General features: G+C 53.1%; 2 protein-coding genes across 8 annotated transcripts in view; one reads left to right on the forward strand and one right to left on the reverse strand.

Moving 5' to 3' along the window:
- Nucleotides 1–10,888, forward strand: part of POM121C (POM121 transmembrane nucleoporin C) — a 43,966-nt gene extending 33,078 nt beyond the window's left edge. For both annotated transcript variants that reach the window (XM_086374509.1, XM_086374508.1), the window contains exons 6-13: nucleotides 1,400–1,491; nucleotides 2,578–2,651; nucleotides 3,292–3,416; nucleotides 3,531–3,633; nucleotides 3,862–4,038; nucleotides 5,595–7,256; nucleotides 8,300–8,422; nucleotides 8,729–10,888. In XM_086374509.1, the coding sequence (XP_086230635.1) occupies nucleotides 1,400–1,491; nucleotides 2,578–2,651; nucleotides 3,292–3,416; nucleotides 3,531–3,633; nucleotides 3,862–4,038; nucleotides 5,595–7,256; nucleotides 8,300–8,422; nucleotides 8,729–8,826 (2,454 nt within the window). In that variant the 3' untranslated portion in view covers nucleotides 8,827–10,888. The remainder of the gene's footprint in view (nucleotides 1–1,399; nucleotides 1,492–2,577; nucleotides 2,652–3,291; nucleotides 3,417–3,530; nucleotides 3,634–3,861; nucleotides 4,039–5,594; nucleotides 7,257–8,299; nucleotides 8,423–8,728) is intronic.
- On the reverse strand, nucleotides 10,882–16,578 carry NSUN5 (NOP2/Sun RNA methyltransferase 5). Of its 6 annotated transcripts, none has more exons than XR_015154416.1 (10): nucleotides 16,453–16,578; nucleotides 16,218–16,340; nucleotides 14,844–15,018; nucleotides 14,642–14,750; nucleotides 12,609–12,747; nucleotides 12,402–12,517; nucleotides 11,856–12,030; nucleotides 11,469–11,679; nucleotides 11,253–11,393; nucleotides 10,882–11,178 (listed from the first exon to the last, which is right to left on the reverse strand). XR_015154416.1 is itself a non-coding variant. In XM_086374513.1 (10 exons), the coding sequence occupies exons 1-10, from the start codon at nucleotides 16,543–16,545 to the stop codon at nucleotides 11,076–11,078; spliced, it is 1,389 nt and encodes a 462-aa protein (XP_086230639.1). In that variant the 5' UTR covers nucleotides 16,546–16,578; the 3' UTR covers nucleotides 10,882–11,075. The 6 variants fall into 6 exon arrangements, 2 of the variants coding, with proteins under 2 accessions (XP_086230639.1, XP_086230640.1); XR_015154415.1 differs by having other exon boundaries at nucleotides 11,469–11,744; XR_015154417.1 differs by having other exon boundaries at nucleotides 11,469–11,744; nucleotides 11,856–12,034.
- Nucleotides 16,579–17,438: the final 860 nt, after the last annotated feature.

The following is a 17,438-nucleotide window of genomic DNA, read 5'->3' on the forward strand; positions in this document are numbered from 1 at the left end:
TGCAAAATGGGGATTTCCTTGGTTGTTCAATGGTTAGGACTCGGTGTTTTCACTGCTGGGGCCCCAGTTTGATCCCTGGTAGGGGAACTAAGATCTAGCAAGCCTTGTGGCATGGCCAAAGAAAGAACAAGAAAAACGGGCTTCTCATGCATTGCTGGTTGGGAGCATCACTTGGTACAGTTCCCTACAGGGCGGGATGGCAGCGTTATCAACAGTAGAGATGCACATGCCCTTAGATCCGGCAGGTTTACTTTTAGGAATTAACCCTACACATACAGTCAGAGACATGCATGAGGATGTTGATTGTGCCATCGTTTTAATAGTAGAAGCTGGGAAGCAATGTAAGCATGTCTTTTTCAGGGACTGGTTGAATAACTTACCATATTTCTGTAAGTTGAAATACTATATAACTGTTAAAAAGAATAGGGCAGTTTTAATAGGTACTGCTGTAAATGGTCTCAAAGTATATTTTTTTAAAACGCATAGTGCAGCGCTGTGTAGTGTCCTCTATTCATCCTGCGATTTCTTTCATCTTTTGATGTGTATAGAGTAATTTTGACAGGATATATTAGAAACTGGTAATAACTGTTGAAATAGGAAGGAAATTTTTACTGTGTACTTGTTGGAATTTGTTTTATTTTTTGGCCATGGTGGGTCTTCGTTGTCTGTGGGCTTTCTCTAGTTGCAGCAAGCAGGGGCTGCTCTCCATCGCTTCTCGTTGCAGCGGCTTCTCTTATGTGGAGCACAGGCACTAAGGTGCATAGGCTTTGGTGACTGCGACACATGGGCTCAGTAGTTATGGTGCACAGGCTTAGTTGCTTCACAGCATGTGGCATCTTCATGGGCCAGGGATTGAACCAGTGTCCCTTGCATTGCAAGCACATTCGTAATCACTGGACCACCAGGGAAGTCCCCAGACTACCCTTGATATCAGGGAACTCCGCGTGGTGAAGACAGATGTATGGATAATTATCATATAATGATAAATACCACTCATGTTACGGAAGTCATAAATGTCATGATAATGTATTTTTAAAAATAAAGTTAATGAAGTAAAACTGAAAATTTAATGAGACCAAAACTAAACTAGTTTACTAGGTTGTCTTCGTTGGAACAGTTTCTTAGTTGACTTTTATTGTTTCCATAGATAATATGGAGCAAACTTGTACGTACATCTTAGCTCTAAACTGTTAAGTGATTGTGACATCCTTTTTTGTAACATAATGCCAAAAATACATTCTTCCGTTCTACTTTTATTAGTTAGCATGCCATTAGTTCTTCATACTTTTTCTTAAGTTACTTAAAAGGAGATGTTATATGCAGTGATGAACAGAACTTTATCAAAGGTCGGATGATAAACTATCAACCAGGGTCAATCTTACTTGTATTTGACTTTTAGCTGTGGAAGAGGAGTGGTCCCAGTTCATCTCCATTCTCTAGCCCAGCCTCATCCCGCTCCCAGACACCAGAGAGGCCAGCAAAGAAAGTAAGGTAAGGTAATCAGGTCCATCTAGTCAAGGCTATGGGTTTTCCAGTAATCGTGTATGGATGTGAGAGTTGGACTGTAAAGAAAGCTGAGCACCGAAGAATTGATGCTTTTGAACTGTGGTGTTGGAGAAGACTCTTGGACTACAAGGACATCCAACCAGTCCATTCTAAAGGAGATCAGCCCTGGGATTTCTTTGGGAGGAATGATGCTAAAGCTGAAACTCCAGTACTTTGGCCACCTCATGCGAAGAGTTGACTCATTGGAAAAGACCCTGATGCTGGGAAAGGTTGAGGGCAGGAGGAGAAGGGGACGACAGAGGATGAGATGGTTGGATGGTTCACCAACTCAACAGACTTGAGTTTGGGTAAACAGGAGGTGGTGATGCACAGGGAGGCCTGGTGTGCTGCAGTCCATGAGGTCGCAAAGAGTCGGACACAACTGAGCGACTGAACTGAATCCATTATTATTTGCTGCATGGATTAATGAGAGGGGCAGGAAAGGAGGGACATTTACTTGGCTCTTGGGTTTTCCTCAGCTCTGATTTGGAGGACTGAAGAAATCAGCATGTAGAGGACAGTGAACTGCCCACCTGAGTCGCTCTCATCTCTTACCATTCTTCTGTTCCCAACTGTAGAGGCCTCTGGCTCTCTCCCCGACACTGTACTGTGAGTGATGGGGGTGCAGGAGTAGAGACCGTACGGAACAGAGCAGACAGAGTGGATGATGTCAGTGGGCAGCAGACTTCACATTCTGGACTCCAGCCGCCCCTCTGGGTACCTGTGGTCAAATTTAGGGATCAGACGTGTGACTAGAACTTTTAGGAACTTGGTGGGCTGTAAGTAAGGTTTTGAAAAGTGTTGATGTGTGGTTGTTTTAAGACAAAGCTTTCTCCATGGCTTCCATAAACTGCCTCCATTCATTTCTATTGGGATTTTCTTTTGACTTCTATTTTTTTTTTGTCCTGGCCTACTGAGGTCCTAAATCATGGTAGTTCTAGACCAGTTGGTAGGCAAGCAGGTATAGGAAGTTATCCAGTACTTTCTGTCAGCAAATCTTTCTAAACTTAATTGTGCCTTTTTCTCCTACAGAGAAGAGGAGCTTTCTCATCATTCTAGTTCTTCAACTCCATTGGTAACAGACAAGGAGTCCCAGGGAGAAAAGAGTAAGTTGATGAGTGCAGTAGAGCGGCTATTGGTGGAAGTATTGAGCATTGCTTTGTCAAGGGCCTGGTGGATACAGAGAGAGATGTTTCTGTCTTTCAGAGGTTTATAGTCAGGTAAGGGAGAAAGGTGACTCAGAGAAATACAGTATAATATGTGATAACAGTAGGCTATGGATAAGTTTAGGTTGAGGTATCTGTGAGCAGTCCAGATGACTATTGTCCAGTAAGCAGTTTTCTGGGCTTCTCTGATGGCTCAGTGGTAAAGAATCCACCTGCTAATACAGGAGACACAGGTTTAATCCATGGGTAGGGAAGATCTCCTGGAGAAGGAAATGGCAACCTACACCAGTATTCTTGCCTGAAAAATCCCATGGACAGAAGACCCTGGCAGGCTACAGTCCATAGGGTTGCAAAGAGTTGGACATGACTGAACAACAGAAGTAGTTGTATACTTTGATTTGGAGCAATTCTCCCTTTATATCCTCTTGACTATTAGAAGTAGTCTAGCAAACACCATCCAAGAGCCCAAATCATGGAAAATAGAATCTTTCAGAGATACCCAGTGAGAATTCCATGTTAAAAACAGGAGATAGATAACCTGTCCATTTCTGGCAGAGAAGAAGATTAAGTCTTTCTTTAGTTGCAGATCCAACCACAGGGAAGAAGCAGAACTCATGGAATTCCCCATCAACACCTGGCAGCTCCGGGCAGCGTAAACGGAAGGTTCAGCTGCTGCCCTCCAGGCGAGGAGACCAGCTGACCTTGGTATGGTCCTGTCCCTCTACTTCTGCCCACCCCAGCTTAGCTCTACCTTAGGAAGGCTAAATACAGGATTCTTACAGTTTCTCCTGATTAACAACTTCTTTTTCTCTTTGGTAGCCTCCACCTCCCCAGCTTGGTTATTCGATCACTGCTGAGGACTTGGACTTGGAAAAGAAAGCTTCGTTACAATGGTTTAACAAAGTCTTAGAGGATAAGACTGGTAAGGAATATAGATCAGTTTCCCACTCCAGAGAGGCTTTGTCTCCTTGGGTTTTATTTTGGTCTTTCTCATGTGGGAAATCCATTTGGGCCCTCAGTGGAATCTGGAGAATGGTGAGCATTGAAGGGAAACCTTTGTGAGTTGTACCGAGGCCCCAGACTTCCCGTGCTCCGTGATACGCAACTGGAAAGAGTTCCCAAACAGTGTCATCTTTTCTTTCGTCCCTAGACGCTGCCTCGACCTCTGTTACCGAGGCCCCACCTGCCGGTCAGTCTTCCTTCACTTTGACCCTGCCTGCCGCTGGGACTGCTTCATCCCCAACCACCCTCCAAGCCCCTAGCGCTAACCCACTTTTGGAGAGCTTGAAGAAGATGCAGAATTCCCCGGGGCTACCTTCCCTCCCTGGTGAGTGGGAGAGCTTACTTTGTTTTGTTTGTTTTTTGGTCACACCACACAGCTTGTAGGATCTTAATCCCCTGACCAGGCATCAAACCCAGACCGCTGCAGTGGAAGCGTGGAGTCCTAACTACTGGGCTGCCAGGGAGTTCCCAGGAGAGCTTGCTTTGGCGCGTGTGATGACATCAGCCTTGGTTTAGGTAGAAGTATAAGTGCCAGCACCTCCCTGGTGGTATATGGGTGGGAAGAGTCTACCTGCCAGTGCAGGGACTCAGATTTTTTTTTTTAATTAGTTATTTTAATTGGAGGCTAATTACTTTACGATATTGTGGTGGTTTTTGCCGTACATTGACATGAATCAGCCACGGGTGTACATGTGACTGTACTCACATGTACAGGGACTCAGATTTGATCCCTGGTCCGGGAAGATTCCACACCCTGCAGGGCAGTAAGCCCACGTGCTCTAGGACCTGTGAGCCACAGCTGCTGAACTTGGGTGCTGGAGCCCCTGCTTCACAGCGAAAGAAGCACCACAGTGAGAAGCCCACGCACCACAACCAGGAGTAGCCCCCGCTCGCTGCCACTAGAGAAAGCCCAAACACAGCCAAGTAATTTAATAAAAAAATTTTTTAAAGAAGTAAAAGCACCATGCTCATCAATTCCTGGGAATTGTCCTAAAGGCTAACCCTGTTCTAGCTCCTCCAACCAGAGCTGGTGCAGGCCTAAGCGCTTTAGAAGTTGTCATCAGTTTTAGGGAAGGGCTGCAACACTCAGAGCTGAGGGAGGCAGCTTAGTTTTGGTCGCCAAGTGGCTCTTGACTTGAAACCCAGTCCCTCAGCTCCTCTGAGCCTTGTTTGTCATCATCTGTAAGATGAGAAAATAACGCTGACCTCGTGAGGTATCCCGGAAGTGTCAGTGATCACATGGTTAGGATGTCTTATCCCACGCTTAGACTACGGTCACAAGGTAACATTACTCTTCTCGAAGTTGCCAAGGTCTGTTGCTGTTCAGCCTTCCTGGCACTGCATATACACACACTCCTCTGCCGCACTGTATCGTATCGTAGAATGTGTCAGGTATCAGATGGCTCAGAGACCACCACCTCATTCATGTTATATGCTCTCTACTTGGACCTGGCAGGTGAATACAGGCCAGTGCATCTTTGTTAGCTGTATAAGGTGTATCTAGATTATTATGTGGACTTAAGTTCAGGTGATTGGAATTTTCTTCATTTCTGTACATGTAATCCCCAACAGGGCCCACTTTTTATCCTCTTCTGAAGTCTTTCTTATGATCTGTGAAGGGTGGAGATTACGAACACTGGCCTGTTTTCAGGAATGAACACTTTTAAGTTCTGTGACATGGATTTAGTCGTAATTGTTGACTGTTGAATCCCGAGCACTGTGCTGGGCTTTGAGCACCGTCACATCTGAAGTATTCCAGATTTGCTTTCTCCACTTTCTTTCCCACAGAACCTGCTGGAGTGACCACCACTGTGGCCGATTCGCCACACCGTCACATCTGAAGTATTTCAAATTTGCTTTCTCCACTTTCTTTCTCCACAGAACCTGCTGGAGTGACCAGCACTGTGGCCGATTCGCCCCCGAAGACACCCAGTCCTCTGGCCTCTCTGAGCTCCTCACAGTCAGGAGCCCTTCCAGCCACCTCCTCCGACTCCAGATCCACCACTACTGTCTTGGGGCTGACCCCGGCTTCTTCCCCAGGACCCGTCACCGATGCCGCCAAGTCCCCTCCGGCCCCTTCGGCTGAGACGTCCACCAAATCCCAGGCCCTGTCCACCCCGCCTCCCAGCCCCAAGCAGAGTATCCTGTTTGGAATGCTGAGCACCCCAGCTGCCAACCCTCCTGCTTCTGTAGCCCCTGCTGCGTCTTCAGCATCGCCCATGTTCAGGCCCATTTTTGTGGCCCCCCTGAAAAGCGAGAGTGGGGACCCCTTGCCCTCTAGCCCTTCCACGGTCACGGCTGTGGCATCTTCCAGCTCGGCCCTCCCCACGACTGCCAGCAGCACAGCCCCCGCTTTCAAGCCAATCTTTAGCAGTGTGGGGCCACCCACATCTGTGCCCGGGCTAACTCCCTTCTTGAAGCAAACAGCTACTCTGGCCACTACTACGAGTGCCCCTCTCTTCACCGGCCAGGCCACTGCCACCTCCACAGTGACTTCCGTGACCACAGCCAGCACCTCCACAGACTCTGCTCCGAAGCCCTCGTTCAGCTTCGGTGTGAGCAGCGTGACCAGCACCCTCAGCAGCGTGACCAGCACCACTGCTTCCGCCTCCCAGCCCTTCCTCTTTGGGACTCCCCCGACTTCTGGTGCCAGCTTCACCCCAGCTGGGGGCTCCATATTCCAATTTGGCAAGCCTCCCGCCATGCCCGCCTCCACATCAGTCACCACCTTTGGCCAGTCACTTCCCAGTGCCCCTCAGACAGCCCCCAGCAGCAGCAGCAGCAGCAGCACTGGCTTCGGTGGTTTTGGCAGCAGCCTCAGCACCTCCGCTCCAGCCACCACCGGCCAGCCCACGCTGACGTTCAGCAGCACCGCCACCCCAGCCTTCAACATTCCCTTTGCCTCGGGCGCCAAGCCCCCTCTCCCATCCTACCCAGGCGCCAACCCCCAGCCCACCTTCGGGGCCGCTGAGGGGCAGCCTCAGGGGGCTGCCAAACCGGCTCTCATGCCCAGCTTTGGCAGCTCTTTCACTTTTGGTAACTCTGCGGCCCCAGCCCCGACTGCGACCCCAGCGCCGACCCCAGCCCAGCCAGCGTTCGGCGGCGCCGCGCAGCCGGCGTTTGGCAGTCTGAAAGCCACACCCTCCGCCTTCGGCACCTCCGCCACCACCCGGCCGGCCTTTGGCAGCGCCACAGCTGTTTTCTCCTTTGGTGCGGCCACCACCTCTGGCTTTGGCGCTACCACCCAGACTACCAGCAGCGGGACCAGCGGCTCGGTGTTCGGCGGCACGACACCATCGCCCTTCATGTTTGGGGGACCAGCCACCCTGGCTGGGAGCGGGGCCTTTGGGATGAGTGTGGCCACCCCGGGCACCGGCGCTGCCTCTGGAGCGTTCGGCTTCGGGGCAGGACAGAGTGGGGCCACTGGCAGCACAGCACCTTTTGGGGGAGGCTTGAGTCAGAACAGCTTGGGCACGCCCAGCCAGACCACGTCCTTTGCCTTCAGTGTGACCAGCACGCCGGACAGCAAACCTGTGTTTGGAGGTATGATCACGAGTTGACTTGGCCCACTGGGCAGCGTCCACTCTTTGGAGCTTTATGTAGGGGTAGTAAGGAGATGGGCATTAAATGCATCAATACAGTATCAGTTTCTTGGTAAAATACGTTGATTACTGAGTGCAGAGGAATGCCTTTCTGAGAAAGTAATGGACTTAATCTCCGAGACTGTGACGAGGAGGGTTTGGGGTGTGGGTGGAGGCGGGTGTGAGAGGGCCTCGCAGGACCTCCCAAGTAGTCGCTTCGGAGCTGGGGAGAGGGTGTAGCATCATAGGCAGCGTCACACGCTCACGATGTTGTGAGTGAGGCCCGTCAGCACTGCTGTTTTCCCAGCCATGTTCAGTTGTGACATGTAGGCCTGAATTAAGTGGTAGCTGGTGAAGCCAACCTGTTGAATCTGAAGCAAGTACAGTGGGATGGGTGGTGGCCAGGTGTTCTGGGGAGGTGGGCGCAGAGTCAGTGCCCATGGGGGAGGTGGGGTCTGGAGCAATGGTGGTGATGAGGTGGGAGAGGGAGGGGAGGGAAAGCTTGAGTGGCAGAAATCTGCCTTCCACCACCCCCCAGCCAGCCTCCCCCTACATGAGAAGGCGAGGCTGAAGGGACAGCAGGACTGGTTGGGGAGTCCCAGTGGGCCTCAGGGGACCCATGGGGCAGAGAGGGGAGGACAAGCGAACAAGGGGAGAGACAACGCATCTAGTCCTCAGGGGGCAGGTACCTCAGGGGGCAGGTAATCGGGCTCAGGCTAAAGGCGGAGGTCCACTGAGTCGGCCCCTGTGCTGGGTTTGCTGGCCGAGGGAATGCAGGGGCCCTGCTCCTTAGGTGGCCAGAAGCCAGCCCTGCCGTGGCACCGCTGGCAGCCAGCTGGGAGGCTCGCCCAGCGTAGCAGGTGTGAAGCTCGGTGCTGTCCTTCAGTGGGGGGACCCAGAGCCCAGATATCCTGCGGGAAGGCCCTGCCAGGAGCCGAACTCCCTCGAGGCTCCTCCCCCTCTGCTCCCCAGCCTGGTCCCTACAGCTCTCTCTCTCCATCCTAGGCACCTCCACGCCCACCTTCGGTCAGAACACCCCAGCCCCTGGGGTGGGAGCAGCTGGCAGCAGCCTCTCCTTTGGGGCGTCCTCAACACCTGCCCAAGGCTTTGTCGGAGTCGGACCTTTCGGTAAGTGGCCAGTGTGACCTTGTCTCCTCTCTGGAGAGGGGTGGGGCGGGCTGGCAGCATCCAGCTGTCTGAGGCCGATCCAGGAGTCCAGCACCGCCCACGTTTGGAGTTGGGCAACTGACCACTCGGAAGCCAGGTGAAAATGTTGGTCCAGGCCTTGTTCCCAGACTGTCTGTGGTCTTGTGATTTTGCATTTTTAACCAGTGCCTCTCCCAGAGGGATTGCCTTTTTCCAGCACCCAGTGTTCTTTAGAGAAGTGCTCCCGGGTCCCAGCCGCCCTCATGAGATCTTGTTGAATCTTTCCAGGATCGACAGCCCCTTCCTTTTCCATCGGTGCGGGATCCAAGACCCCAGGGGCTCGACAGCGGCTACAGGCCCGGAGGCAGCACACCCGCAAGAAATAGCCTTCGTCCCTCCCCCAGCCCCCCACCACCCCTTGCCCAAATCTGGACCTCGGCACCTGCTAGGAAGAGCCTCTGATCCTTCTAGTTCCGTCAAGCAGACCAACCCCAGGCCTCTGGCTTCAGCCCCCAGGGAGGTAGTGGCAGCATCCGGGGCTATTTCCCTCTTTCAGGAAGCAGAAGCCCCAGGTTGGGGGGCCATGGGGGGAGGGACGTGGCAGGGCAGAAGCCTGTTACCTTACTTGAACAGTTGAACTGGTGAAGCTGGAGAGAACTAAAGAAACATCTGTACATACTGCCCACTTCCTTCCCCGACGCTCGTGTAGTGTGTGAGCTCAGGCAGGCAGCCTGCTGCCCGCCTTCTCCCCCGAGAGCCATCTTGGCCGGAGGCCAGCAGGTCAAGCCCTGCCACCTGCATCTCTGTGCACTTGATGGGTTGGGGTGGACCGTCCCTGAAGCCACACCGGGCTTGGCTTGGCTGTACAAGTGGCTTTCCCCCTCCAGTCCCATGAAGACTCTCTTTCCCCACTTCTTGCTGCTCCATCCCTCACCGGTTCCTTGCAGGGTCGATTCCTTTTAAAATGGTCCTGAGTCTAGCTTTGCCTTGGAGACCCCAGCTCCAAGGGGCAGCTCCTGCTGTTCCACTTCGTCCTGCCAAGTCCGAGCTGACCTTTCACCTCCAGCCCACTCTGCCAGTTTGGCCCCTCAAAGCTTGGTGGCTCAAGACTGTTAGCCTGGCAGACCCAGGGGTGGTGCCTCCCTTGGGAGAGGGAAGCTCTTGGCACAGGCAGGACACCCCCCACACAGCCACCCCACCCTGCTGCTTTCAGCTGCCGGCTCCCCCATCATCCCCGTTGACCTCACTGGGCCCGTCTGCCTCTCCGGGATCGTCTGTTTAAAGCTTTGTCCTGTGTTGTTTTGTCTGATGCTCACGTCTGTTGCTCTTTGAATCGAGTTTGGAGGAAGAATTGAATTGTGTGAGTGGCGGCATGTTGGTAGTGCCGGACTTATTAACTGTTGCTCGTTTCTGGGGCCTTGCTAAGCGACGTGGACAGTGGCGCCACTGCGGCTCCAGGTGCCGAGCCTTGAATTCTGACATGGTGTTTCGACTTTAAGGGCTGGCAGCCCAGGAGCACGGGGCCAAGGGGAAGGGCTTCTGCCCTGTGCTCGCCCTTTCCCACCTACCTAGCCTCAGTGTCTGTAGTATACGGTAGAAACCCTAAATTAGTGAACCATTTTAAAATTGTTGTCTTCCTCCCTCCATCCCTTCCCTTCTCCCTTTGTTCCCAAACCCCTTACCCCAGGCCCATGAGCCTTGCTGCCATGCCCATCCTCTTTGGGAGAAGTATGAATGCGTGTGTCTAAATTAAAAGAAAAAAAAAATATTTAAACATTTTTTAACAATAAAAATTTATTTTTGTATTTAAGCTAAATTGCCTTTTAAATTCCTTCAAGCTTGGTTCATTGAGGTGGTTCAGTATAAATGCTATTTGACTAGAAATTAGTTGTGTAGAGTTAAGTTATGCCTGTGTGAAGAGGAGGCTCAGGTGCTGTCCCAGCAGCATTCCTGAGGGACTTGAGCTCCTTCTGGAAACAAAATGTAATTCTTATTTTATGAATAATGTGATGTAGGTGTAACTAGTCCCCTCCCCTTTGTGACTGAGGGTGAATGGTTCGTGGCGGGGGATGCGCCTCCACACCCTGAGAGCTCTGTTGTGTGTGGAGCTGCGGGGGGCCTGAGTCCCGAGTACCTGCTCGGATGGGAAGGGGCGGGCACGGGTCTAGAAATCAGGCTGCTGCCTATACCTCACGGAAGGTAGACCCTCGGCTCGATTACCTCAGCTCCACAGGCAGGACAGCTGGTTCAGGAGCCCCCCGTCCCGAGTGTGAGCGCGGAAATGTGGGTGTGGACACGCACGTGCACTGGACAGGGACGGGAGACTGGGACTTTCCATTATACACGAAGACTGAATTCCTGTGAGTCTAGTTGGAATTTTTAGTATGAATGTGAGATTTTTCTCCTTGCTTATGTCATTAAGAATAAAAAAAACTGTGATCTATCGTAGACCATGTCCTGCGTTTTATTTTTGTGAGCAGCAGTGCGTCACCCACAAAAGCACAGCCCAGGGAAGGGGACCCAAAGCAGAGGAGTGTCCTCTCTCCAGCTGGAGGAACAGGGTTCCCGGTCTTCTTCCTCTAGCCATGACCAGACTGCCATCTGGGGCCTGAGAGGAGTCGGCGCTCTGCGCCCACTACGTGCCAGGGGCAGCTGCCGCTTTCCGCCGCCTCTTCTTCCCCTTTGGGGCTGGGCTGGGCGTCAGCTCTGACGCTGCTGCTTTGGCTTGTGAGCCGGAGCTAGAAGAAAAGTAAAGGGAGTGAGATGTGCCCCAGTCCTCCAGCCTCTTCCAGGAGGCCCCCCGGTCACTCACCTCGGCTCCTCTACCCGCTCAAGCACCGCGATGAAGAAGCCACCGGTGAGCGTGGTCTCAGGGGAGGCCCGGAGGCAGTGTTCAGCGCCTGGAAAGGCACTGAGGCCTCGGTGCGGCCAGGAGGGGAGGACGGGAGCCAGCCTGCAGGCAGGAAATGGGATGGGCTTCTAGGTCAGAGGCGGCCCCCTCCCCCAGGCCCTGGTGGACACCCACTACCTGAAGGCCCCCGGGCTCTGCTGCAAGGCGGCTCGCACCACGTCTTCATTCTCTTCTTGGCAGACAGAGCACGTGGAGTAGACGAGGCGTCGCAGGGCGGGAAACGTGAGCGCGTGGCTCAGTGCCCGCTGCTGGAAGGCAGCCAGTGCTCGCAGGCGCTCCGGGCTCGGCGTGCAAGACTTGGGCTCCTCCAGCTGCCTGCTGGGCATCCCTAGGGAAGAGTGCTTTCAGCACAGCCAGCCCGGAAGAGCAGATTCCGCTTCCAGGAGAGCACGTCTGTCAAGCGTCACAGGAACCAAACCTCAGGCCAGGACACCCGACCACCCCTCATGCCCCAAGGTTGCTCTGGGTCTGTGGGGCCCTGGGCCGTGCTCCCCGCCATCTCACCAGAGCCGCTACAGGAGGGATCCAGCAAGATGTACTGGACCTGACAATAACGCTGGTCCGAGGGCGAGACCGCCAGGAAGTCCTGCTCGGCCAGCTCGCAGCAGGAGACCCCCGCCCGGGCCAGCAGGGTAGCCATAGACGCCAGTCGCTTGGCATCCTGGTCAAAGGCGAAGATCTTCCTAGGGAGGGGAACAGAGTTGAAGTGAACTGAGAACTTAAAGGAGCGTGTAAGAGCCCACAACTCTGACACAGTAACACGTACTTGAAGTCAAGACACGCTATTTAAATGTCTTTAAATTCTAAATTTAAAAGCTCAGTGGTCAGAAATAGCTGGCCTGGGCTCTGTGCTCCGAGGGCTCAGGGACTCACAGCTCATACCTGCCGCCCACTGGGAAGCTTAGGGAACTGCCCTAGGTCCTGAAGGGAACACTGAAAGGCAAGGCCTCCTTTCAGCCTGCAGGACTTCCTGGAATAAGTGTTCCTTATCTCTTCCTACAAAGTACGGGATCAGATCCCACCCCGCTCCTGTCTGACCAGGGCACTCACCCTTGGTTCTTGAGAAGAGCAGCCAGGTGACTGGTCTTATTGCCTGGGGCAGCACATGCATCAATGACGTGGGACCCTGGGGGCGGAGCCAGCAGCATGGCCGGGAGACAGCTTGCCTGGCAGCGCAGAGCACAGGGGCTGGGTGAACGGAGGCCCCAGGCTGACCACTCCCTACCTGTTTCCCCCCTTTCCACCCATCCTCCCTACCTTGTCTTGCAGGATGAGGTGACCAGCTTGGTACAGTGGATGGTCGTGCAGATCTGTTTGGGCAGGAAACACAAGCAACTCTGGCAGCAAGGGATCCAGGAGAAAACACTTCCCTTTGAGGGCCCTGATGTCGTTGAGGCTGCCAGGGAATACGAACTGCTTATTCCACATTTTATGCATCCTTCAAGGCCAGGTACCAGCCAGGCACGTCACACGTCACCTGACTGCTTACTGATGCGACAAATGCTTAAAACTGCTCTACTTTTAAGTATATTAACACGCTGATAAGATAGAGGCAGCAGGTAAGAGAATGGGGTTCTCAGGTCTGACTCTGTGTCCAGAAGATCCCAGAGGTGGAGGCATGGGCGCCTCAGCCTCTATACTTCTGGAAAACGGTAGGTGGGTATTAAATGGCATGCAAACCTCGTTAAGAAAAGATTTTGCACACATTAGGCTTGCAACAGCCAGTACTATCAGAACATAACCCTGGGGAGAGGGGCCTGGTACAGGGAGGTGAGTACTGAGTCGATTCCTGATGGAAGAATTAGTACCCTGAGGAGCTGAGGTGAAAACTTTGTTCTCTAAACTATGGAGAAGCACTGTCCATTCACTTGCTCCATGTAGAAAACATGAAAATAACTCGAGAGTAACAACTCAAATGAGAAAGCTAACAAGTAGCAGAAAGAAAGAGTGAGTCGCTCAGTCATGTCTGACTCTGAGACCCTGTGGACTGTAGCCCACCAGGGTCCTCTGTCCATGGAATTCTCCAGGCAAGAATACTGGAGTGGGAAGCCATTCCCTTCTCCAGGGGATCTTCCCAACTCAGGGACCAAACCCAGGCCTCCCACATTGCAGGCACATTCTTTACCGTCTGAGCCACTAGGGAAGCCCAACAAGTAGCAGAGCTGGTATCCAAACCTACATACAGCCATCCTCCACCACCCTGGTCTCTAAGCGACACGCTGAAGGCTGACAGGGAGACATCTACAACAGATGAGAGCGACGGAGGGAGAGGAGGCCACTTCCCAGAGTTGTGGACGGACAGAACAGGAGGCAGGAGAGTGCAGGGGCGGGGCGGGGCGGTGGGGGTGGGGGTGGGTGGCTACTGAGCAGCAACCACCGTGGGAACACAGGTGCACAGCAGGCAGGCCTGGAAATGGGGCAGGGAGGCACAGCCCAGCGGAGGGCCAAGGGTTTCTAGTGAGGGAGTAAAGCGTCAGATCTGCATCCAGAACTTTCTGCACCCAACACAAAGAGGATGAGCGTGACAACAAAGTCTGGACGTGGGGAGGCCGGCTGAGGGCTCTCCTGCCAGTCACGGCAGGATACGCTGCTTAAACCCAGGCCGTGTCCAGAGAAGAGAGACACCAAAGGCAGAGCAGTAAACGACCAGACAGACAGCAGGGAAGCATGTACGATAACTCCGTTTATACTCTGACCAAATGGGTGTGCAACAGTGACATCTGTTCAAACAAGGGATGCGCAAGATGCCAAGTTCAGGGATGCAAGGGTGGTTCCATATCCACAAAGTAATCAACATGTGATATACCGCAAACGACAAAAATCACATGACCATCTCAACAGATGCAGAAAAGCCATTTGAAAAAATTCAGCATCCACCCATGATAAAAATTCTCATCAAACTTGGTACTGAAAGAACATACAGCAACATAATAAAGTCTGCATATGACAGACCCACAGCTCACATCACACTCAATGGGGAAAGGCCAAAAGTTCTTGCTCTAAAATCAGGCACAAGACAAGGACACCTATTCTAGTCACTTATATTTAATACAACATTCCATGCTCAGTCACGTCTGACTCTGTGTGACCCCCACTGACTGCAGCCCACCAAGCTGCTCTGTCCAAGGGGTTCTCCAGGCAAGAATACTGGAGTGGTTTGCCATTTCCTCCTCCAGGGGATCTTCCCGATCCAAGGATCAAACCTGGATCCCCTGCATTGGTAGGCTGATTCTTAACCACTGAGCCACGTGGGAAGCCCATTCCATGCTCAGGCAGGGTTCTAAACTCACCTGGAAGCCCGACCCTGGTAGGAGAAACCTTGTCTCTTAAAATAATCAATGGCATCTTCAGCACAGGTCTTCAGAATGTTCACTCGCACAAATCGAGGCACCTGGGAGGCTAGGAAGCAATCAGCAGTGAGTGAGCAGGAACCGGGCCCACTCCCGAGGGCCTGATGGCTATCCCCTATCTCCACAACACCTCCCAGCTCACCTGAGCCAGGCTTGGATCCCACTTCCAATAGGTCCTCATTCCGGCTCACACCTTGACGAACCTTGAGCCGCGCCAACTCAGCCTTCAGCCTGGCCTGGTGCCGCTCCAGCAGAGGTTTCCATCGGCCCCCGCGCCCTCTAAAGCCTTTTCCCAGCAATAAGTCATATACTAGCACCTGGGATGGAGAAAGGAGGCGAGAAAACCTTGAGTATGAAGATCCTGGAACTCCACAGTGCTGGAACTGGAAGAGTTGAACAGACCACCTATCAAGATAGTAACGGGTAAAAGTGAGCTACCCTGTTCAAGATCACACAAGAAATTAACGGACAGGTCACGATTTGAACCTGGTGCCTGGCTTCCCAGTCCCGAACCCCTTCCCCATGGCTTCTCACCAGGAAAAGCTCTGGATCTGAACCCTCCTCCCTTGTCAACATCACCTTTTCGTTTTACCTAAACAGAGCTTGCTGTGCTATCAACACTTTGGTCTTCTGTTCTTAATCTTTCACACAAGGCTCAAAGTTAAAGCATGTGCTGCTGCTCCTGCTAAGTCGCTTCAGTCATGTCCGACTCTGTGCGACCCCAGAGACAGCAGCCCACCAGGCTCTCCCGCCCCTGGGATTCTCCAGGCAAGAACACTGGAGTTGGTTGCCGTTTCCTTCTCCAATGCATGAAAGTGAAAAGAGAAAGTGAAGTCGCTCAGTCCTATCCGACTCTTAGCGACCCCATGGACTGCAGCCTACCAGGCTCCTCCAATCCATGGGATCTTCCAGGCAAGAGTACTGGAGTGGGCTGCCATTGCCTTCGCCTAAAGTATGTGCCCTGGGATTTCTTTGGAAGGAATGATGCTAAAGCTGAAACTCCAGTACTTTGGCCACCTCATGCGAAGAGTTGACTCATTGGAAAAGACTGATGCTGGGAGAGATTGGGGGCAGGAGGAGAAGGGGAGGACAGAGGATGAGATGGCTGGATGGCATCACTGACTCGATGGACGTGAGTCTGAGTGAACTCCGGGAATTGGTGATGGACAGGGAGGCCTGGCGTGCTGCGATTCATGGGGTCGCAAAGAGTCTGACACGACTGAGCGACTGAACTGAACTGAAAGTATGTGCACCTCCTCTCAATTCTTAAACCAGCGAGGGGCTGCGCTCCTCATTTTGGGGGAGCGACTTGCTAGCATCACACAGTGGACGGCGACGGAGCAGAGACCCTAAGGTTAGGAGGGGCTCACCCTCCTGTTGGACAGAGATACGGCAACCCACTCCAGTATTCTTGCCTGGAGAATCCTGTGGACAGAGGAGCCTGGTGGGCTGCTGTTCATGGGGTCTCACAGAGTCGGACACGACTGAAGCCATTTAGCACGCACCCTCCAGTTACCTTGGCTAGGTGCGGCCGCAGCTTCTTCTCGGCTCGCAGGAGGCCGGCGTTGGCGATCACGGCGTCCAGCACGGCGGAATAGCGCTGCGTCTCGCACACCAGCGCGTACAGCTGCTTCACGTTCTGCGCTCGGCCGAGAGAACCCAGGTGAGACGCGGGCCGGGCCGAGCTAGCCCCCTGCCGGGGCCCCCCTCCCGGGGCCCCCCTCCCGGGTACGAACCCCGAACCCTGCTACCTGGAAGTTGCTGGCGTATACCAGCCCCTTCAGCGAACCCTGGCGGCTCTCCACGCCGGCCAGCACGGCCGCCGCCGCCGAGTACACAGCCATGCTCCGTGCCCGCGCGAGCGCCTTTACGGCTCTGTCGCGAAGCGCGCGCGGCTCCGCACCGCCCCCACATGACTTCCGGGGTCAAAGGGCACGGGTGTTCCGGACCCGGAAGTCCCAGCACCCATTGAGGTGGTTCCAGGGCGTGTGGCAGTTCACACTCCTGTAAGGGTCTGGAGGGCAACGCAGAGACCCCGGCTGACCACTTCTTCGCAGTTCTTTGCGTTTTTCTTTAAATCCTTGCCGATATCACAGGCAAACAATGAGATCTTATTGATGTTTTAATTTCTGTGATTGAGGTTAAACATTTTCCCGTTATTGGTCGTTTGTATTTCTTCTGTTATGACATGCAGATGTCTTTTGCTTACCCCTCTACTGTCTCTTCAGTTCAGTTCAGTCGCTCAGTCGTGTCCGACTCTTCGCGACCCCATGAATCGCAGCACGCCAGGCCTCCCTGTCCATCACCAAATCCCGGAGTTCACTCAAACTCATGTCCATCGAGTCGGTGATGCCATCCAGCCATCTCATCCTCTGTCTACCCCTTCTCCTCCTGCCCCCAATCCCTCCCAGCATCAGAGTCTTTTCCAATGAGTCAACTCTTCGCATGAGGTGGCCAAAGTACTGGAGTTTCAGCTTTAGCATTATTCCTTCCAAAGAAATCCCAGGGCTGATCTCCTTCAGAATGGACTGGTTGGATCTCCTTGCAGTCCAAGAGACTCTCAAGAGTCTTCTCCAACACCACAGTTCAAAACCATCAATTCTTCGGCGCTCAGCCTTCTTCACAGTCCGACTCTCACATCCATACATGACCACTGGAAAAACCATAGCCTTGACTAGATGGACCTTTGTTGGCAAAGTAACGTCTCTGCTTTTGAATATGCTATCTAGGTTGGTCA

Source organism: Bos grunniens, chromosome 25 (assembly GCF_055505025.1).
Source record: "Bos grunniens cultivar Pamir isolate PY7600 chromosome 25, Bosgru_T2T1.0, whole genome shotgun sequence".
In the NCBI taxonomy this organism is placed as follows: domain Eukaryota; kingdom Metazoa; phylum Chordata; class Mammalia; order Artiodactyla; family Bovidae; genus Bos; species Bos grunniens.